Here is a 23072-nt window from a genome sequence, read left to right as displayed (position 1 = left end):
CTCTACTGAAAATACAAAAATTAGCTGGGCGTGATAGGGGGCACCTGTAATCTCAGTTACTCAGGAGACTGAGGCAGGAGGATCACTTGAACCCAGGAGGTGGAGGTTGCAGTGAACCAAGATCACACCACTGCACTCCAGCCTGGCGACAGAGCAAGACTCTGTCTCAAAATAAATAAATAAAATAAATTTATATAGAGTAAAATGATACATATACACACATATATAATGCAGTGGAGGGATCACAACAGGTTATTACTACAGAAGAAAAGAGTTCGAGAGCCTGAAGACGTAGCAGTAGAAGCTTTCCAAAGCACAGCACAGAGCATCGAGACTACACGAGATCACAGAGCATCAGCAGCCTGTGGGACAAAGTCAACTGATTTAAGATATGTATAACTTAGTTCCAGAAGGAGAAGAGGAGGGAATGGAAAAAATATTTGGAGAAATAATGGCTGGAAATCTTCCAAATTTGATGAAAACTGCAAACTATGAAGCTCAAAAACTCCAAACAGAGCAAATATAAGGAAATCCAAGGTACCTCATAATCAGATTGCCAAAAAACCAGTGATCAGGATCAAAAGCTTTCAAAGCAGCCAGAAGAAAAGGCACATTACAGAGGAACAAAGTTACTAATAACAGTGATTCCTGGTCACATCTTGTGTGAACTAGAAGACAACAGAGCGACATTTTCAAAGTACTGAAAGAAAAAAACCTGTTAGCTTAGAGTTCTGTATCCAGCAAAAATGTCTTTCAAAAATGAAGGATAAATTTTTATTTATTTCAAAAGTAAAGAAATTTCTAGGCCAGACATGGTGGCTCACCCCTGTAATCCCAGCACTTTGGGAGGCCGAGGCGGGTGAATCACTTGAGGTCGGGAGTTTGAGACCAGCTTGGCCAACATGGTGAAACCTCGTCTCTACTAAAAATACAAAAATTAGCTGGGTGTGGTGGCAGGTGCCTGTAGTCCCAGCTACTTCGGAGGGCAAGGCAGGAGAATCACTTGAACCCAGGAGGCAGAGGTTGCAGTGAGCCGAGATCATGCCACTGCACTCCAGCCTGGGCGACAGAGTGAGACTCCATCTCAAAAAAAACCCCAAAAACAAAAATACATTTTTAGGCCAATAGACATGAGAATTTATCGCCAGCAGAATGGCACTAAAGGAATATTAAAGGAAATTCAGATAGAAAATAATGTTTGATGGGAACATTTTTATTTATATATATTTTGGAGACAGGGTCTCTAGTGCCCAGGCTGGAGTGCAGTGGGTGTGATCTCGGCTCACTGCAACCTCTGTCTCCCAGGCTCAAGCGGTCCTCCTGCCTCAGCCTCCCGAGTAGCTGGGACTACAAGCATGTGCCACCATGCCTGGCTAATTTTTGTATTTTTTGTAGAAACGGAGTCTCACTATGTTCCCCAGGCTGGTCTCGAACTCCTAATTTCAAGCAATCCACCCACCTCATCCTCCCAAAGTGCTGGGATTATAGGCATGCCACTGCACTCAGGCTTAAATAGTCAGTTTCCATCATGGGCCAGGCATGGTGTCTCCCACCTGTAATCCCAGCACTTTGGGTAGGAGGAGAGGGCAGGTCGCTTGAGCTCGGGAATTTGAGACTACAGTGAGCTATGATCACACCACTGTACTCCAGCCTGGGTGACGGAGTGAGACTTGGTGTTCTAAAAGGAAAAAAAAAATGGTAAAATTGACAAAGCTCCAGTGAAACTGAGCCCGGCTAATTTTTTTGTGTTTTTAGTAGAGATGGGGTTTCACCGTGTTAGCTAGGATGGTCTCGATCTCCTGACCTCGTGATCCACCCACCTTGGCTTCCCAAAGTGCTGGGATTACAGGTATGAGCCACTGCGCCCGGCCACAAAATGTTTTGAATTTGCTGGGTGTGGTGGCACATGCTTGTAATCCCAGCTACTTGGGAGGCTGAGGTGGGAGGATCTCATGAGCCCAGGAGTTTGAAGGCTGTAGTGAGCCATGATCGTGCACTCTAGCCTGGGTGACAGAGGTAGACCCTGTCTCAAAAAAAAAAAAAAAAAAAAAAGATCTTAGAATACTTTTATACCACTGTTCAGTTAGCAGGAATTAAAAAGTCTGGTAATTGTTGAAAAAGTTAAGCAACAGAAACTCTCTTATACCCTTCTGATTGGAGTGCACATTACAGCTGCTTTGGGAAATAGTTTGGGTTTAGTGTATAAGCTAGCAATCATACTTCTAGATATGTACACCAGAGAAATACATGCCTAAAATGCTTGAGATAGCTGTACCAGAAAAATCTTAGTAGTGTTTGTATTTGCTCCAAAGCAGAGACCACCCTAGAGGATGAGAATGGATAACTAAATTATGGCATAGTTACTGAGTAGAATATTACACAGCAATGAAAATAAACTACAGACACAGCGACAACAAAAAAGGCAAAGAAAAAAGCAAGACAAGAATATATGTAGTATGATTTTGTTATTTTCATCTGCTTCTGGTATTTATATAAATTATGTTTGGTAGGGCTGCACGCCTAGATGATAAATCTCTAAAGAAAAGTTAGGAAATGATAAATCATAAAAGGCACAGTAGCTCATGCCTGTAATTCCAGCACTTTGGGAGGCTGAGGTGGGAGGATCACTTGCGCCCAGGAATTCCAGACCAGTCTAGGCAACATAGGGAGATCCAGCCTCTAAAAAAAAAAAAAAATTATCCGGGCATGATGGCATCCTCCTGTGGTCCCAGCTACTTGGGAGGCTAAGATGTGAGAATCGCTTGAGTCCGGGAGGTCAAGGCTGCTGTGAGTTGTGATTGCACAACTGCACTCCAGCCTAGGTGACAGAGCGAGATCCTGCCTCAACAAATCAAACAGTCATTTTGTTAAGTTAGTACTTACTTATGTATGTAGTGGAAGGGGTTTGGGCTCAGAGAGAGGCACCCAGCCTTTCTGGAGTTCTAGCAATGCTCCATCCCTTGGTGGTAGTTGGACTGGTATTTATGTAATAGCTTCATGAAACGGTATACATGTGTTTCCTATACTTTTCTATAAGTAAGTAATACCTCATGGTAAAAGCAATTTTAAAATAATCAGATTTTATAATGCACATTCCATTCAAAAAACGTGGAAAATCCCCAAAGCACATGCATATACAGTAGTTAATCATGTTTTATCTTAAATTTCTTCATATTATAGAAATTTACCTTTTGAAATTTTATTTTTATTTATTTGAGATGGAGTCTCGCTCTGTCGCCCAGGTTGGGGTGCAGTGGCATGCATGATCTTGGCTCACTGCAGCCTCCGCCTCCCAGGATCAGACTATTCTCCTGCCTCAGCCTCCCGAGTAGCTGGGATTACAGGTGTGTGCCACCACGCCTGGCTAATTTTTGTGTTTTTGGTAGAGATGGGGTTTTACTATATTGGCCGATCTGGTCTCAAACTCCTGACCTCAGGCGATCTACCCTCCTCCACCTCCCAAAGTGCTGGGATTACAACATGAGCCACTGCGCCTCGCCTTGAAACTAAATTTTTAAAAGTTGTAAATTTTTCCAGATGAGAATTGACCAACTATTATTATTTTCTAGGTAAGGGACTCTGCTACAGTAATTAAAGAAGGATAAGGTTGGCGTTGCTTTGCTCCTTTTTTTATTGAAGTCCTTCCTTCCTGATCAAGCTTCCATATATCTCCTTAAAGCATATGACACACAGGTATGCCACTAAAAAGTTTTAATTTGTGTAGATTTCTTTCTTCAGCTGTTACTTTTTCATCTTGCATAAAAATCAAGTAATTAAATTGTAAAACATCCTGAACATATTCATTTTTGGCTTTAGCAGTTTCATTCTTCAGCAGATGTATTTGACTTTCTACATACATGGCACTTTGTTTTGGTTTGTGTCTGACCTTATTTTTTTTTTTTTTTCAAACCAGTATTAAACTGAAAATAATAGACATCGTACCTCATGGTCCAGGAATGAGTGAATAAGTTAGAAAACCAAGAATAGTGGCCTGCACTTCTTTATCCAAGGCCTACTTTCTGAAATCTCTCAGCCCTACCCTTCCCTAGAAGGTGCCCCACTGCAAGGAAGGCACAGGCAGCCTCAGGATGTGACCTGCCTCATGGAGTATTGCATTTTTTGATACAAGAACTATTTGCTCCTTAACCATCTTTCTCTAGGAGTTTGAAAGAAAATAAAATACTCTGTGTTTCAGCCTCTAGCTTGTGATTGAGTGGCTGAGGTGGGAGAATCTCTTGAGCCCAAGAGTTTGATACCAGTCTGGGCAACACAGTGAGACCCTGTCTAAAAAAATAAAATAACTAACTGGGTGTGGTGGTGTGTGCCTGTAGTCCCAGCTACTTGGGAGGCTGAGGCAGGCGGATCACTTGAGCCTAGGAGTTCCAGGCTGCAATGAGCTGGGATCATGCCACTGCCATCCAGGCTGGCCGTAGACCAAGACCCTGTCCTTTTAAATAATAATAATAATAATAAATTTTTCATATGTTAGAATGTTAAAAATAAGTATAAGAAGTTGGAAAGTTTGCATCCAAAGTGAGATTTAATACATAACTATTTTTGATAAGTTGAAAAGTGTCAAGAAAATTGCTATTTAAATTTCATTTATAATCATGATGTCATCATAGTACCATTCAATTTTTTCCAGTAGTCTGTGGTATTTTTAGTTTGTTTGAAGCAGGGTCCAAATAATTGCAGTTAGCTGATATGTCTGTTAAGTCTCTTAATCAATAGAGTACTTTTCCCCATCCCTTTTTTCCTTGCATTTTATTTGTTGGAAAATCCAGGCTGATTGTTCAGTTGTCAGAAGTTCCCCCATTCTAGCCTTTGCTGTTTCCGCTGGACATGTTCTTCTGCTTCTGGGTGGATATAGAGGCTTGATCACTTTCTGGCTCAGCCTTTCAGCACAGGTACTTCAGAGTTGCGTGGTGCCCTCACCAGGAGGCACACATCTGCACAGATGTGAGATCCAGTGTTGTTGATCTTTTTTTCTTTTTGTCTTTTTTATTTAAAAGACACGGGTTCTTGCTATGTTGCCCATGCTGGTTTTGAATTCCTGACCTCAAGCAATCCTCCCACCTCCGTCTCCCAGAGTATGCTGCAAGCTTGAGCCACAGCGCCTGGCAGATCCAGTGTTTTTTGAAATCTCATGTTTTATTCTAACGATTGAAACATAATCTGCTTCTCAGTATGGCCATGTTTTATGCTTTTCACTTCTTCAAATACAGTTGACACTCCAGGAAAATGAACCTTATCACACTTGCAACTTCTACCCCTTATACAGCCCCAGGCCCGTGTGGCAAGTGTGGCCTAGGGGAAGCCTCCATCTGGAGAAGTGCTGCCTGCACTGGGTCGCATGTCGAGTGGACTGAGCCCTTGGCTCCTCTCCCTGCTTCCTGTCCAGATGGCAGGACTCTGGTCCTGGGCCAAAAGAGGCACAGTGTCTTTGCATATAGTAAGGGTTGAATGAATACCTTTTAAAACTCCTAACTCTTCTGAACCAAGGGATACTGACAGTGCTGGGCCCCAAATGACTATTGTTTTCTCGAAGGCTTTAAGACCATGTCTTATACTGTGGTTTAATCAGGTTCTTTCCTAGGAGTCTGCCTGAGTCACTTGGTCTGTGTGTCTCTCCCTCCCTGTCCTAAGGGGGCTTTTCATGTGTGACTGTGATCTGCCTGTCTGTCTGGTAAGGATCCAGCCTCCTGTTACTTGCCCAGGGTGCTGACTGTGGGCCCTCTCCCGCGGTGGAACATTTGGCATCAGGTATCAGGAACAGAGTCAGTATGCTGAAATGTTTGCATGAATGTGGATTTTCAGAAAGCTTTCTTATCAGCAGGGCACACCTGTCTGTTCATGATCTTTGCCCTTCTCCCTTTATTGGCATCACTTGGACGGTATCTTTAATTGCCCTGCTGGGCTTGATGTTGAACTGCTTTTCTCCATGTGTGTCATGTTTAGTGCTTTCTTGTGGCAAGAGCCTTTTGCTTTGTGTATCTGATGCTTCCCTTTTGTGGTTTTCCCCGGGCTTTCCAGCTCTTGGAGCACCCTTTTGTCAGCAGATGTACTTTTGTTTCCAGTTTTTAAATTCTAATTACAGTGTAGCTCAACTAAAATCATGGAACTAGGGAACATAAAACAAATCATTAGAGTAATGGAGGCCTAGAAGAAAGTGAAAGGAATCCAGTCCACCTCTTTGCTGTACTAGGTATCGATATGCCTCAGCTGTGAGTGAGGGCCTTCCTGAGTAGCTGACTAGAAACTAAACTTTTATGAAAGAATTTTCTTAAATAATTAGAGGTGCCTTTCATTTAGTTAATAACAAGACCTCAAAATACGGTATATTTTTGTCTAAAACTGTAGCAAACAGTAAGTAAAGTAATAGAGTAAAAATTCTGCTTAAAGAAGACTGCGGAATAAAAGTTTCAGGCCAAGTGCAGTGGCTCACACCTGTAATCCCAGCACTTTGGGAGGCCGAGATGGGCGAATCACTTGAGGTCAGGAGTTCGATACCAGCCTGGCCAACATGGTGAAACCCCCGTCTTTACTAAAAACACAAATAGCTGGGTGTGGTGGCACGCGCCTGTAATCCCAGCTACTCAGGAGACTGAGGCAGGAGAATCGCTTTAACCTGGGAAGCGTAGGTTGCATTGAACCAAGATGGCGCCACTGCACTCCAGCCTGGGCGATAAGAGTGAGACTCTGTCTAAAAAAAAAGAAAGTTACGGAGCTCAGAGTGCCAGATTCTGCGCTCCTGGTAGTTTCTGGTGTTGCCCTTCCTTAGCTCCTCAGAGTGCACTGGCATAGGTGCCATTTTTTAATCACACAATTCCCTTCATTGTAATTTTCTTAGCGCTGTCTTTGCTTAGTGGATCTGTGGTTGCCATTCAGCAGTACATTTCTCTCTGTGTGGAAGCAAACATCTTCTCAAACCTGATGCTCGGTGAGGATAGGCAGTGGGCTGTTAAATAGGCAGTGGTCTCGGATTCCCAGCATGTGTATGACTGCTGTGCTAACCAGAGGTGCGTGTGTCCAGCATCTGAGCATTGGAACCTGCAAGCTACTCCCCCAAATCAGGATGCCAAACGTTCATTGGCAAGTTACTCAAAGTTGCCTCAAATATCTTTAATGCATTTAACTGAATTTACATAATTTTTCTTTATCAGCACATAATTATTATAAATATTGTAGAATTGCCATTAACTTATGATTGTCATATCTAAATTTTAGGATAAAAATAGAATTTAACTATTTTTATGCCCATATATAAGCAAGTGAAGTAAAGGTATTTATGTTTAAATCAAGAACTCTAATCAAAGGTTTTCGCAATCCTTCCAAATATGCAATCTCACTTATTTCTTGCCACTTCTGGTGATAGGCCTGTGTGTGGAACACACAGGGGATTCCTGCCTGTCCACAGCTCAGTGTGAACAGACCAGATATGGTCATAGATTAGAAATTACCATCACAGGCCTCGCGGGTGGTTCATGTCCATAATCCCAGAACTTTAACAGGCTGAGGCAGGAGGATTGCTTGAGCCCAGGAATTCGAGACCAGCCTGGGCCACATTGGTGAGACCTACCTGGGTAACATGGCGAGACTCTGTCTCTACAAAAAATGGAAAAGTTAGCTGGGTGTGGTGGTGCATGCCTGTAGTCCCAGCTAGTTGGGAGGCTGAGGCAGGAGGATCACTTCAGCCTGGAAGTTCAAGGCTGCAGTGAGCCGTGTTCACACCACCGCACTCCAGCCTGGGTGACAGCAAGAAAAGGAAGAAAATAAAAGAAATTACCTCAAAAGAAAAAAAAAGAATATAAATTACCCTTACAGACATTTTATTTTTATTTTTATTTTTTTAGAGACAAGGGCTCTCGGTTGGTCAGGCTAGACTCAACCTCCTGGGCTCAAGTGATCCTCCCGCCTCAGCCTTCTGAGCAGGCACTACAGGCACATGCCGCCATGCCCGGCAACCACCACAGATAATTCAGAAAAAATTAGCCTTTTAGTTTTAGGAGCTTTCTTTTACAGTGATATTTAGTTTGGGGCCTTTGAACTTGGATTTTGCTTTCGGAGCTGTACCTGTAGGTATTGTTGTTCCGGCCTGCGAACGAGACGTGACCAACTCCAGTGCTGGCTGCTTTCTGTCCTCACCATCAGTCAGTGTGGTCTGTGTGTGAGGTTGCAGTTGTCCTCTTGGCCGCTTATTTCTCTTTAATTCTCTGCATGTAATTTAAAACATTATCCCCTGAAACTTTGTTTTACATTGACTTCTAATATCTTTACTCCTCCTTACTTTTAATTTTCCTATTAAGACACTTATTTAATTTTCCTATTAAGATACTTAGGATTTTATGAAATTCTTTGGATCTACATGTGGATAAACAGAATTGTGTCATATAAGGTTCAATATGCTAGCTGTTTAAAAAAATTTGAAAGCAATTTTTTTTTTTTTTTAAGAGACAGAATCTTGCCCTGTCACCCAGGCTGGAGTGCAGTGGCATGATCGTAGCTCACTGTAACCTTGAACTCCTGGGCTGAAGCAGTTCTCCTGCCTCAGCCTCTTGAGTAGCTAGGACTCACAGGCATGTGTCACCATGCCTGGCTAATTTTTATTTTATTTTATTTTATTTTTTATTTTTATTATTATTTTTTTGAGACAGAGTCTCACGCTGTCGCCCAGGCTGGAGTGCAGCGGCGCAATCTCGGCTTACTGCAACCTCCACCTCCTGGGTTCGAACGATTCTCATATTCTCCTGCCTCAGCTTCCTGAGTAGCTGGGACTACAGGCACACACCACCATATCCGGCTAATTTTTGTATTTTTAGTAGAGATAGGGTTTTGCCATGGTGGCCAGGCTGGTCTTGAACTCCTGACCTCAGACGATCCTCCTGCCTCACCTCCCAAAGTGCTGGGATTACAGGCGTGAGCCATTGCACCCGGCCTTTCTTTTTTTTAGAGACTGAGTCTTGCTATGTTGCTGAGGCTGATCTCAAACTCCTGGTGCTTCAAGCAGTCCTCTTGCCTTGACCTCCAAAGTGTTGGGATTACAGGTGTGAGCTACGGTGTCCTGCCTGCTAGCCATTTTTTTATGTTGGTGGTGGTGGTAAGGAGTGGCTACCAGGCTGTGCAGGATTCAGGAATCTGGATGTTCCCCCCACCACCGTTTTTTACCCCACACAAAAAATTTTAAACACTTTCTAATTGAGATAAAATTTACAAAACATAAAATTCACCATTTAAACCACTTAAAGTATACAATCCAGTGGTTTTGTGTATATTCAGAATGTCATGGCCAGGCGTGATGGCTCACGCCTGTAATCCCAGCACTTTAGGAGGCCGAGGTGGGCAGATCACGTGAGGTCAAGAGTTCGAGACCAGCCTTGCCAACACGGTGAAACCCTGTCTCTACTAAAAATGCAAAAAAATTAGCCAGGCATGGTGGCACACGCCTGTAACCCCAGCCACTTGGGAGGCTGAGGCAGCAGAATTGCTTGAGCCTGAGAGGCGGAGGTTGCAGTGAGCCGAGATTGCACCATTGCACTCTAGCCTGGGCAACAGAGACAAGACTCCATCTCGGAAAAAAAAAAAAGAAAAAAAGAATGTTATGCAACCATCACTACTATCTAATTTCAGAATATTTCATCACCTCATAAAGAAACCCCATACCACTAAGCAGGCACTCTCCATTCTTCCCTTGCCCCAGCCTCTGGCAACCACTAATCTACTTTCTGTATCTATGAATTTGCCTATTCTGGACATTTCATGTAATAGAAATCATACAATATGTGGCCTTTTGTTTCTGACTTTTATAACTTACGTAATGTTTTTAGGGTCCATCCATGTTGTAGCATATGTAGTACCTCATTTTTTTTTATGCCTGAGTAAGAGTTCATTGTATGGATAGACCACATTTTGTTTATCCAGTTACCAGCTGACCATTTGGGCTGTTTCTGCTTTTTTTTCACTGTTATGAATACTGCTGCTGTGAACGTTTGTGAACAAGTTTTTGGTGAACATACTGGTTCTCTTGGTATTTACATAGAAATGGAATTGTTGGGTCATACGGTAATTCTGTGTGTAACTTTTGGAGGAACTGCCAGATTGTTTCCACATGGGCTGCACCATTTTACATTCCTGTCAACAATATGTGAAGATTCCTATTTCTCCATATCCTTGTCGACACTTGCGATTTTCTGTTTTTAAAATTTTAGCCATCCAAGTGACTAAGTGGTTATAGTAGGCTTTAGTTTTGGTTTTCAGAGAGTCTTCTTTTATGTCACCCAGGCTGCAGTGCAGTAGTGCAAACTTGGCTCACTGCAGCCTCAACCTCCTGGGCTCAAGTGATTCCCACCTCAGCCCCCCAAATAGCTGGGACTACAGGTGTGCACCACCACACCCAGCTAATTTTTGTATTTTTTGTAGAGATGGGTTTTTTACTCTGTTGCCCAGGCATATCTTGAACTACTGGCCTCAAGTGATCTGCCCACCTCAGCCTTCCTAAGTGCTGGGATTATAGCTGTGAGCCGCCGCACCTGGCTGTTTCATTTTTGTTTTTGTGTTTGTTTTTGTTTTTAAACAGTGTTTTAAATTGTGGTGAGATACACATAACATCAGTCATTAAAAAGTGAATGATTGAGTGGCGTTTTGTACATTCACAGTGTTGTGCACCATGATCTCTATCTGGTTCCAACATATTTTTTTTCATTCCCAAAAGGAAACCCCATACCCACAAGCAGTGAGTCCCCATTATCCCTCCTTTCAGCCACTGGTAACTACCAGTCTGCTTTCTGTCTTTGTGGATTTCCCTATTCTGTATGTTTCATGTAAATGAAATCATGTAGTGTGTGCCCTTTGCGTCTGACTTATTCACTTAGCATGTTTTCAGGGTTCATCCATGTTGTAGCATGAATCAGAACTTCATTCCTTTTTAAGGCTGAATGATATTCACTGTCTGGATAGATTACATTTTGTTTATTCATGTATTGATGGACATTTTGGTGGTTTCTACCTTTTTGATTATTGTGAATGGTACTGCTGTGAACATACGTGTACATGTGTTTCTTTGAGTACCTTTTTTCAGTTCTTTTGAGCATATACCTACGAGTGGAATTGCTGGCTCATATGGTAATGTTTTAACTTTTTGAGAAACTGCCAGCCTCTTTTCCTTAGTGGCTGAACCATTTTGTGTTTCCACCAGCAGTGTATGAGGGTTTCAGTTTTTCCACATCCTCACTAACACTTGTTATTTTCCTTTTCTAAAAAATTATAGGCCAGGCTCAGTGGCTTACACCTGTAATCCCAGCAATTTGGGAGGCCAAGGCGGGCAGATCACCTGAGCTCAGGAGTTTGAGACCACCCTGGGCAACATGGTGAAACCCTGTCTCTACTAAAATACAAAAAATTATCCAGGCATGGTGGCACGAGCCTGTACTTCCAGCTATTGGGGAGGCTGAGGCACAAAAATCACTTGAGCCTGAGAGGTGGAAGTTGCAGTGAGCCGAGATCATGCCACTGCACTCCAACTTGGGCTACAGAATGAGACTTTATCTAAAAAAAAAAAAAAGGGCCAGGTATGTTGGCTCATGCCTGTAATTCCAACACTTTGGGAGGCCAAGGTGGGAGGATCACTTGAGTCCAGGAGTTTGAGACCAACCTGGGCAATATAGTGACACCCTGTCTCTACAGAAAATAAAATAATTAGTTGGGCATGGTTGTGCACACCTGTATTCCCAAGTATTCTGGAGGCTGAGTTGGGAGGATTGCCTGGGCCCAGGAGTTCAAGGCTGCAGCGAGCCATGTTCACACCACGGCACTCCATCCAGCCTGGGCGACAGAGTAAAACCCTGTCTCAAAAAAAAAAAAAAAAAAAAAAAAAAAAAAAATTATAGCCATCCTAGTGGGTGTGAAGTGGGAACTCATTGTGGTTTTGATTTGTATTGTCTTTCTTTCTTTCTTTTTTTTTTTTTTTTTTTTAATGAAAGCAAGTTTATTAAGAAAGCAAAGGAATAAAGAATGGCTATTCCATAGGCAGAGCCCATGCCGCTCAGCTGCTTATACTTACTGTTACTTCTTGATTGTATGCTAGACAAGGGGTGGATTATTCATGAGTTTTATGGGAAAAGGGTGGGCAGTATCTGGAACTGAGGGTTTCTTGCCTTTGTAGACCATACAGGGCAACTTCCTGACATTGCCATGGTATCTGGAAACCGTCATGGTGCTGATGGAAGTGTCTTTTAGCATGCTGATGCATTATAATTAGGGTATAATGAACAGTAAGGACAACCAGAGGTCACTTTCATCGCCATCTTGGTTTTGGTCAGCTTCTTTACTGCAGCCTGTTTTATCATCAGGGTCTTTATGACCTGTATCTTGTGCTGACCTCCTATCTCATCCTGTGACTTAGAATGCCTGACCTCCTGGGAATGTAGTCCGGTATGTCTCAGCCTTATTTTACTCACCCCCTATTCAAGATGGAGTTTCTCTGGTTCAGACGCCTCTGACATGTTTCCCCCTTCTCTTTTACAGGGGAACCCTTAATCCTAAGAGTTGTAGAGGGACAAAGATCCATCTTCTGTAACTTCTTCAGGCTGAATAAGGGCAAATATATTACTGCCTAACTATGAGGGTCTCTTGTACTCAGGGTAGAGAAGAGCTCAGTCAGAAAGCATCAGTATGGTGAGGGCCATTCATAACTCTGAGTTCCAACAAAAGGTGGTATCTGGAAGATTAATGAGTGTTCAGTTTAAGAAAACATTCAGTAAACTCATCCTGCATTCCTACACAAAGAGTACAACAGCAATATAGTCCACAACAGTAAAGTAGAATAACTAAAATTATCCTGAGTAAACTAAATAAGGCTTTCCATGAACTGGGCAGTTGTTGAAACCAAGCTGATATGGGGTCGCCAGCTGATTCCAGTATGTGCCCAGAATTAGAATATTGATCCAGATTTTTACATTACCCATCTCTCTTGTTTCTTGGGAGCAGCAGCCAGAGATCACTGGTTGGTTCACAGGAGTAAGCAGGGTTAGCCTAAGTTGCAGAAAAAAACTTAAAAACAACTGATGAGGCTAGAATCTAGTAACAGGTGTACCATAGTTCCTGAAACATAATTTATTTTCTCTCTCCGGTCTCCCATTTTTACTGAAGACAAATCATGGTACGACTGATTTGTTTTATTATACTTGGTCTGATTATTTGTATAAAGTGCAGCAAGAACAATTATTTTTCACATAGGGTTTTAAAAATTGACTTTGATGGAACTTCATTCCATAAAAGGAACCTCAGGTAAGACTTTTTTTAAAGCCAAGCCCAGCCATAGGTTTGTACCCTCAAATAACCTGTGAGTTGGGAAATGCCTCTCCTCTTGAGGTCCCAAGATGACGTGGGGCTCCTGGGCCTGTCAGAAAGTGACATTCTTTATTTCACAGGTCAGGAACCCTGCACAGGAACTGTGTAGACAAGGTATGAGGCCAGTTTTCCCAAGGGGCTTATATTGGCTCTATAAGTCAAGTTTGAGTCCTTAAAAGAAAGCACACCATTCCCATCAAAGCCTTGGTAAAATAACCAATTTCTCTAATTTTGTCCTGTTGCAAAAGAAAACAGATTCTTATTGCACTTGTTCAAATAACTATATTGCCATAAGTTAATACTCACGAATAGTTTCCAAATTCTGGAGAAAGCAGGTAGAGAAAAACAAATATGCTCCAAGTTTTGTTCACAGGAATATATTTTACTCAGTTGTCAAAAGCTGTAAGTAGCTCAAAAGTTTTCTTGGTTCTGAAAAACAAAAATGGTCAGCAACGTTTTAAGCTAAAAGTCAAAAATTATTTCAGTCTTTTGTTCAGTCCATGCAGTTAACTCCTGTTCCACTTGATATTCATAATCATTTCAGCTCTCCATGAGAGTCCTGAAAGAACCTCTTTTTTTTTTTTTTTTTTTTTTTTTTTTTTGAGACAGAGTCTTGCTGTGTCGCCCAGGCTAGCATGCAATGGCGTGATCTTGGCTCACTGCAACCTCTGCCTCCCAAGTTTAAGTTATTCTCCTGCCTCAGCCTCCTGAGTAGCTGGGATTACAGGTACGTGCCACCACGCCTGGCTAATTTTTGTATTTTTTAGCAGAGATGGGGTTTCACCACGTTGGTCACGCTGGTCTCAAACTCCCAACCTCAGGTGATCCACTCACCTCGGCCTCCCAAAGTGCTGGGATTACAGGCATGAGCCACCGCACCCAGCCTAAGAACCTCTATTCTAATGTCACAATCTCCAAAGTTATTAGAAACCTGCATCCAAGGGCACCTGCTGAAGTCCTATAGCTGACTATAAACTACCTTTTGAAGAGGATCAACACAGCAGTTGTCTGTGGATGACAAAAAGTCTTAAGGCAACCACTATTAAAGGCACAATTGACTAGGAATTTTGATTACTTTTGTGGCATACGAGTTTACATAATAATTACAATTATTATTAACATACGCTAAGTCATATCAGAATTCTAGGAGTTTCCCATTACTTTGTAACACATACCAATAACATATTTATATAAATACAGGTCAAAGAAAGCCAAACACCATTTCATATTTGACAATGCTTCCTGTATGATTTTTATACCAAATAAGCCAAATTTCACCATTGCATTAGTGTACTAATTAATGTTAAACCCAATTCTTAATAAAACATTATAGACAAATCTACCCAATTTTAATGTCGGACCAGAAGGTAAGATTCTTATATACCTTTTATAATCCTTTACAAATTTTTGTTAAAGAGTGCTCTAAGAAAACCCTGTTGTGGGCCGGGCGCGGTGGCTCAAGCCTGTAATCCCAGCACTTTGGGAGGCCGAGGCGGGCGGATCACGAGGTCAGGAGATCGAGACCATCCTGGCTAACACGGTGAAACCCCGTCTCTACTAAAAAAAAAAAATACAAAAAACTAGCCGGGCGAGGTGGCGGGCACCTGTAGTCCCAGCTACTCGGGAGACTGAGGCAGGAGAATGGCATAAACCTGGGAGGCGGAGCTTGCAATGAGCTGAGATCCGGGCACTGCACTCCAGCCTGGGCGGCAGAGCGAGACTCCGTCACAAAAAAAAAAAAAAAAAAAAAAAAAAGAAAACCCTGTTGTGCTTGTATTCCAGTGTTCAATTTACAGAACTAAATCATTGCACTTTAACTTCAGCCAGTATGTTCACACACAGAATTTCTTTTACAAGATTAATTTTTCACAAAATTTCCACAACTTTTGCAAACCTTCAGCTTTAAAATCCTGACTTAAAACAATCCCTTAGCCCTTTAATCTAGGCCAAAAAAAAGAATCCACATTCACATGTCTTCTTATCTTTTACCAAAACACATTTCACTTTCCCTACACACCTTGCATGTAAAACTGTTTTTCCAGTAGTCTCAAGTACATGTTGTACTGTTGACTCTTAACAGTGTTTATTTTTGGTGAAAAACTTGGTATGCAGTTTTAATTATGTAGTAGGTACGGAGCCTAGGACACCAGGCAGAAGTGCAGATAAGGTCTGACTCTTTCTAGCATAGCTAGGAGGCATGGCTAACCCTACATGTCCCCAGGCCTTACCTAGAATCTATGGGTCTAGGTAAGTTGAACAATTTTCAAAAGTCAAAGAGGCAGTTTATAAACTTAAAGCATTTGGCAAACCTAAAATTTGACCTATCTGATTTAGACCAAATGTCTTTATTTTACCAATAATCTTAAAAATTTTCTTTACTTCCCACAGCTTAAGTCACATGAATTAAAAGGCATTACACTTTTTACTTTTCTGACAAAATATTTAAGCACTTATTTTTAAACCAGTTAATCAAAGCCTTTTATATCACACACACAACACATATAAATACACAGACAGAAGTGTAGTAGTTGTAAGGTTTTTCATTTGCCAGTTTCTTAATTGGATTAGTGGCTTTATGGTGGAGCCCTGGAGGAACAGGGCGAGGAAATCATGCAGTTTCTACGGTCTAATAAGCAAGCACAATTGGAAGGCAAGACAGAGCCCCAGAACTTGAGGATCCCATTTTTATATTGGATCCTGGATCCCCAAAAGAGAAACGCTACAGAACAAGACAGTGCAATGATTTTACCACGTATTTCGTTGCCAAGAGCCCATCAGCCCTTTCTGTGATCAGCCCATCCCCCACAGGAGTCTTATCTCTCAGTGGGGAAGGGTGAGGACATCTCCATACCTTCCAGGTGGTCAAGAGCATGCTTTTGATCCAGACACACAAAGATCCACGTATCCCCACCATGCCATTTAGCTCTCGCCAAAAGTATTAAATGTATTTCCTACCTAGTTATTACACATCAAAGCTGTCTGATAATGTGAAGTAATTTCTGATACCCCCAAAGTAAAAACCGATAATGCGGTGCAAAGCAGAATGGAGCCTTAGCTTTTGGGAGGATCTATCCTTGGGGTTTAATAATCCTTGGGGTTCCATGAGGAAAAGAGAGGTTTTCCCAAAACAGGGTGTGTGGTGCTTCCTCTGTTTCTCCTAAGAAAGTCCCAGGCTGTTAGAGCTCGAATATCCACTTTTAATTAAGTGACTTTTAACCATAGCATTCTTTAAAAAGTCGTTTTACATCTCTTATTACCCAGCTTTAGCCACGCCAAACCGCCAATATTCCTGGCTTTTGAACTTTGCCAAACGTAACTGCCCAGGTGCTCAGAGAAAGGAAAACTTAAGATAGTTCGTGAAGGGGAGGAGAATCAACAAATGGCAAAGGTCACCCAAATACCAATCAGAAGGTGTTCATTTTCTAGGCTAAAAATTGAACCTGAACTCAGGCCACCATTGTGAAAAGACAAAGCCTTAACTGCTGAGCTACAGCATTGGGCAGTTTCCATTGCTCTTCCCAGGAGCCCAGAGCAGTAAATTTTGAGCTTGCAAAGGCTTTTTACTGCTCAAGATAATTTGTAGAGCTAACTACTACCCAAAATCCCTGTTCCCTGGCAGGCAGAGACAGAGGAAGTACTGCCACGTGATTACAAGATCAAGCTCTCAAGGACATTCCTCAACATGTGGTGTTTGGGCAAGATGGTGGCCCTGAATAACAGAAAAGATGGGAAAGGGAAAGAAAGGGAGAAAAGCATTGCCTGCAGCAGAGTGGGGAATGTGAGAAGCTCAGGGGGACCAGAGAAAGACCCACCCATTGCAGCTGACACTGACTCAGAAGTTCAGGTAGCTGCTTGTTGGGAGCGTAGGGATCTTTCCCAGCATTCCTGTCAGCTCTAGTTTCCCCTTTTGGGGAGGAAAAAGCTCCCCATGTCCCATGATCTTGGACATGTCTAATTCTGTCACCCACAGCTGTCAGCAAAGAGTACAAGGCAGATTAATCCAAAGAGAATAGCAGTTAACATCCCATAGTGCCAACCGGTTCTTAGTCGAGAGGGACTCCACTGAGAGGGGCCTCCAACCCCCTACATTTTATTAAGGACTAACCTTCCTAAGTTGGGCCTCAAACCCAAGTTCAGTCAAGTGTGCTTGCCTTTTGTTAAGAGGCGCCTTTTTCCCTCTCTTAGGAGAGACTCTAACTCCCCTAAGTTGGGCCTAACCCAATCCCATCCTTTACCCAGGTAAATGCATCCCACTTACCCAAAGTTGGCCAATCAGTGCAGCAGTCTATTTCCTTTGGGTTGGGAGTCTCCTCAGTATCATCCCTTTGGGGCTTGCCAGGAAGATATTACCGGAAAGGGGTCCCAATCCAGACCCCAAGAGAGGTTTATTGAATCTCATGCAAGAAGGAGTTCAGGGTGAATCTATAAAGTGAAGCAAGTTTATTATAGAAGTAAAGAAGTAAAAGAGTGGCTGCCCCATAAGCAGAGCAGCCAATTTGTATTTTCTTTTTTCTTTTTTTTTTTTTTTGCTTGCATACATGTTTATTAAGACGCAGCCAAGTGAAATGTGTCAGCTCCTCCTCTTGAGTACAGCCTTCTTTATTGGTGTATAACAATGCCCAAGGGCTGGATGAACTTCATAATCAAAATCGAATGCCAGCTTTTTACAGACTTGGCCAACACAGTACGACCTCAGACACCATTTTAAACTGCAAGAAATCTGAGCCTTTCATAGTCTTGCTTTTTATTGTTGACATTCACATTTTAATTTTTTTATGATCATTGCAGATTCACATTTTAAAAACCCAAAAAACAAAAAAGTTCTTATTCTAATTTAGCAGAAAGCAGAGTCATCGGTGTGAAGACAATACACTATCAACATACAACTGCTTTGTATCCATAATTATCTATGTAAGAAACATGCTGTCATTCACAGGGGCTCCATTAACACGTGCACATAAGCCATGCTGAGGCCTAACAGGTAATGTGGGTTTTCATCCAGCATCTTCTCTTTACTCTGGGTCCTTATCCTCATCTGAAAAATGGGGGACAGACTTCTTTGCCACAACATTATCCAGTCTCTGTCCTTGTAGATATGGATTGACACTCCTCCGCTTTCGTCTCTCTCCTCCCTTCATCTTCTCATAAAGGAGTTTCTTGTTCCACTTGCCCAAGCCTGGATAGTCATGTTCCAGATCAAACAGATGCTGATGCAACTGGAACTCTCGACTGAACTCTGCGGTGTCGGGGGTGTTTTCTAGACATCCATCATCTGTTTTTCCAACAGGACAGGGATTTGGAGGGTCTGGGTACCCCTGATCCTCACTGAAGTCCTTGGGAATGTTGTCTCCAGTCAACTCTGCCATGATGTTGGGGATGTTGCCAAAAGGACCCAAATGCTGAAGTCCCTCATGAGCTCCACCTTCGATGCTCTGGGGGCCCACAAGATTCATGGCCTGGTGAGCTGGATATTCCACTCGGGGCCTGGCAATGCCCAATTGCTCCATAACGCCGTGAAGCAGCCTCTGGATATCTGTTTCTGAGACCCTGTCAGGGGTCCGGGGGCTGTAGGCAAATGCTGGAGTCCATCCCGATGCCAGCCAAAACAATAAGCCAGACAGCATGGTAGAGACCATCCTGGAGACCATTTTTAACCGAGGAGCAGCCCGAGGAGCCTACTGCGGTATGGGCCTTGGTGGGGGTCCTGTATTTTCTTAATGATACTGATATTGAACATCTTTTTATGTGCTTGTTGGATATTTCTGTATCTTCCTTGGAGAAACATTTATACAGATCCTTTGCTCATTTTAAAATTGGGTTGTCTTTCATGGTTGAGTTGTAAGAGTGCTTTATATGTATTCTAGATGCTAGACCCTTATTAGATATGTGATTTGCAAGTATTTCCTCCCATTCTGTTAATTGTCTTTTCACTTTATTGATTACCTCCTTTGGTGCACGAAAGTTTTTCATTTTGGTGAAGTTCAGTTCATCTAGTTTTTTATTTTGTTGCTTATACTTTTGTTGTTGTATCTAATAATCCATTGCCAAATTCAAGGTCATTAAAGATTTACCTCCTGTGTTTTCTTCTAAGAGTTTTATAGTTTTAGCTATTATATTTTGGTTGTTGATCCATTTTGAGTTAGTTTGTATATGTGGAGTGAGGTAGAGGTCCAAGTTTGTTTTGCAAGTGTTAATCCAGCTGTCCTAGAACCATTTATTAAGCTATTCTTTTCCTACTGAATGGTCTCATTTGGCACCCCTGTCAAAAGCCACTTGAAGCCAGGTGCAGTAGCTCATGCCTGTAATCTCAACACTTTGGGAGGTCAAATTGGGCAGATCACTTGAGGTTAGGAGTTCAGGACCAGCCTGGCCTACATGGCAAAACCCCATCTCTACTAAAAAAATACAAAAATAGCCAGGTGCAGTGGTACACACCTGTAATCTCAGCTACTCGGGATGCTGAGACATGAGAATTGCTTGAACCTGGGAGGCAGAGGTTGCAATGAGCTGAGATTACACCACTGCACTCCAGCCTGGGCAACAGAGCCAGACTGTGTCTCAAAAAAAAAAAAAAAAAAAAAGGTCACTTGGTCATACATATATATATATATGTGTGTGTGTGTTTGTGTTTACTTTTGTACTTTCGATTTTATTCCGTTGGTCTATATGTCTGTTCTTCTGCCAGTGCCATATAGTTTTGATTACTAAAGCTTTGCAGTAAGTTTTAAAAGAGGGAAGGATGAGTCTAAAACATTGGTCTTCTTCTTCAATATTGTTTTGGCTATTTGAGGTCTCTTGCAGTTCCTTATGAATTTGAGGATCAGATTTTTATTTTTATTTTTTCTGTTGTAGAAATAGTGTCTCACTATATTGCCCATGCTGGTCTTGAACTCCTGGCCTCAAGTGATCCTCCTGCCTCGGCATCCCAAACTGCTAGGATTATAAGTGTAAGCTACGGTTCCTGGTCTCAATTTTTTTATTTCTGCAAAACAGGGCCGTTGGAAATTTGATAGGGGTTGCATTGAATCTGTGAATCACTTTGGGTAGTATCTTAGGGTACCCCAGAAAAACAGAGCCAATTGTGCGTGTGTGTGTGTGGGTGTGTGTGTGTGTGTGTCTTAGTCTTAGAGATTTATTAAAAGGAACTGACTCACACAATTACGGAGGTAGGCATATCCCAAGATCTGCAGGAGGAGTTGGCAAGCTAGAGATCCAAGAGAGCAGATGGTTTACTTCTAGCCCTAGCCCAAGACTGAAGGCCTGAGAACTGGGGAAGCTAGTGGTGTAGTTCCTGTCTGAAAGCTTGCAGGCCAAAGACCCAGGAAGAGCCATCGTTTCAGTTTGAGTCCAAAGGCAGGAAAAAAAAGCTGATTTCTCAGCTTGAAGATAGGCAGGAAGAACCTGCCTTGCTGCAGGGAGAGGGTCAGCCTTTTTGTTTTACTCAAGCCTTGAACTAATTAGATGACAGCCACTCGTACTGGGGATGGCAGTCTGCTTTACTCAGTCTACCAGTTTAAATGTTAATCCCATCTATAACATCCTCACAGAAACACACCTAGAATAATGTTTTACCATTATTTGAATACCATAAAATAATGGCGTAAACATTATAAATTATTGGTAGTACCATAGTTAGTATTTACCAAAATAATAGGTTTTCCAATCCATTTACATGGGATATCTTGCCATTTATTTTTGTCTTAATTTATTTCATCAGTTTTTATTGAAAAATTCTTTTGTCTCCTTGGTTAAATTTATTTCTCAGTAGTTTATTATTTTAGATGCTATTATAAATATAATTGCATTCTTAATTCCTTTTTTTTGCTTATTTATTGCTGGTGTATAGAAACACAGATGATGTTTGTGTGTTGATCTTGTACCCTGCAACTCTGATGGATAATGTTGTCTGTGAATAGGTTTACTCTTTCTTTCCCAATTTGGATGGTTTTTCTTTCTTTTTTCTGCCTAATTGCTCTGGCTGGAACTTCCAGGACAGTATTGATTCGTAGTGATGAAAATAGGTATCTTTGTCTTGCCCTGTTCTTAGGAGGAGAGCTTTCAGTTTTTCACCAGTGTATGTGGGTTTTTCACAGATACCCTTTATCATGCTTAGTAACTTCCTTTCTGTTCCTAGTATTCTGAGTGTTTTCATCATGAAAGGTTGTTGGATTGTGTCAAATACTTTTTCTACATTAATCAAACTAATTGTGTGGGTTTTTTCCCCCTTGTCCTATTAGTATATATTACACTGATTGGTTTTTGTGTGTGGAACCAACCTTGCATTCCTGGGATGAATCTCACTTGGAGTTTTCTAATATATTTTTTTGGGATCTCATTCATTTTTGAAAGATAGTTTTACTGGATATAGAATTCTTGGTTGAAAAATAGCCAGACATGATGGCACTGGCCTGTAGTCCCAGCTCCCAGAGAGACTGAGGCAGGTGGATTGCTTGAGCCCAGGAGTTGGAGGCTGCAGTGAGCTATGATTGCACCACTGCACTACAGCCTGGGTGACAGAGTAAGATCCCTTCTCCAAAAAAAAAAGAATTCTTGGTTGACAGATTTTTTTCTTTGAGCCTTTTAATTTGTTACCTTTTGGCCTCCATGGCTTTAGATGAGAAATCAGTTATTAATCTTACTGAGCAATCCTTGTACTTGAAGAGTCACTTCTCTCTTGCTGCTTTCTACAGTTTGACTACAGTGTGTCTGGGTGTGGCTCTTTGAATTGAATTTATCCTATTTGGAATTTGTCGAGCTTCCTGGTTATGCATTATGCAGATTAATGTTTCTCATTAATTACAGGACTTTTCTACCATTATTTCTTCAAACTTTTTTTTGTTTCTTTTTCTGTCTGTCTTTCTGAGATGCTATAATGTGTATGTTGGTACAATTGATGGTGTCCCACAAGTCTCTGAGGCAGTTTATTTTCTTCATTATTTTTTCTTTTGTTCCTAACACCACTGTATAATCTCAATTGTCCTATCTGTAAGTTCTCTGATTCTTACTGCTTTCTGTTTATTTATGCTGTTGAGCCCCTGTGGTGAATTTTTCATTTCAGTTTTTGTGCTTTTCAACTCCAGAATTTCTGTTTGGTTCTTTTTTTAAAATATTTTTTTCTTCATCAATATTCTGTATTCAGCGAGACATTGTTCTGATGGATGTTTCAGATTTTTGAACATGGTTTTCTTTAGTTCTTTGAACATATTTAAAATAGCATATTTAAAGTCTTCATCCATAAGTCTAATGTCTGGGCTTCCTCTTGAACAATTTCTGTTACTTACCTTTTTTCTGCATGTGAATCGAGCTTTCCTGTTTCTTTGCATGCTTTGTAATATTTTGTTGAAAGCTGGAAAATACTGTGACAACTTTGGAAATGAGATTCTTCCTTCTCCCCCAGGGTTTGTTGGCTGCTTGTTACAGTCATTGTTTGTATAGTTACTTTTCTGAGCTAATTTTGTATAGTATATATTCTTCATCATGTGTGGCCAGAGTTCTCTGTTCCATTAATATAGTGGTCAGCTTATGATTAGACAGAGATTTAAGCACCTAGAACAAAAAATATCTCCCAGTCTTTTGAAATGAGGTCTGTGTGTATGTTGGAGCACAGCTTCAACACTCAGCCAGGCATTTGACGGTGACCCCTTAGCATTCACTGCCGGCTTGCACAGAACCTGAAGGTCAGCCAGAGTGGAAGCCTAGGCCTTTTCAGGTCTTTCCTGAACATGTAC

At 41.7% G+C, this 23072-nt stretch overlaps 2 protein-coding genes across 8 annotated transcripts in view; one reads left to right on the top strand and one right to left on the bottom strand.

The window, feature by feature from the left end:
• TRAF3 (TNF receptor associated factor 3) overlaps positions 1-23072 on the top strand; it is a 139626-nt gene that overhangs the window by 67424 nt on the left and 49130 nt on the right. For 4 of the 7 annotated variants that reach the window (XM_050799773.1, XM_050799777.1, XM_050799775.1 and 1 more), the window contains exon 2: positions 3570-3693. The exons of the other annotated variants lie outside the window; for them this stretch is intronic. The gene's annotated coding sequence lies outside the window, so the exon portion shown is untranslated. The remainder of the gene's footprint in view (positions 1-3569; positions 3694-23072) is intronic. 7 annotated transcript variants of the gene reach the window in all.
• Positions 18072-19045, bottom strand: LOC126959961 (neuroendocrine protein 7B2-like). The gene has a single exon (XM_050799778.1). It carries the CDS (start codon positions 18990-18992, stop codon positions 18357-18359), a length of 636 nt encoding a protein of 211 aa, XP_050655735.1. The 5' UTR covers positions 18993-19045; the 3' UTR covers positions 18072-18356.

This window comes from Macaca thibetana, chromosome 7 (genome assembly GCF_024542745.1).
Source record: "Macaca thibetana thibetana isolate TM-01 chromosome 7, ASM2454274v1, whole genome shotgun sequence".
Taxonomy (NCBI): domain Eukaryota; kingdom Metazoa; phylum Chordata; class Mammalia; order Primates; family Cercopithecidae; genus Macaca; species Macaca thibetana.
The sequence above is the reverse complement of the archived record's forward strand: the minus strand, read 5'-3'. Positions and strand labels throughout refer to the sequence as shown.

What these genes read in the sequence shown, in the direction of transcription:
- LOC126959961 (XM_050799778.1), bottom strand. Translation starts at nt 18,992, where the DNA reads ATGGTCTCCAGGATGGTCTCTACCATGCTGTCTGGCTTATTGTTTTGG.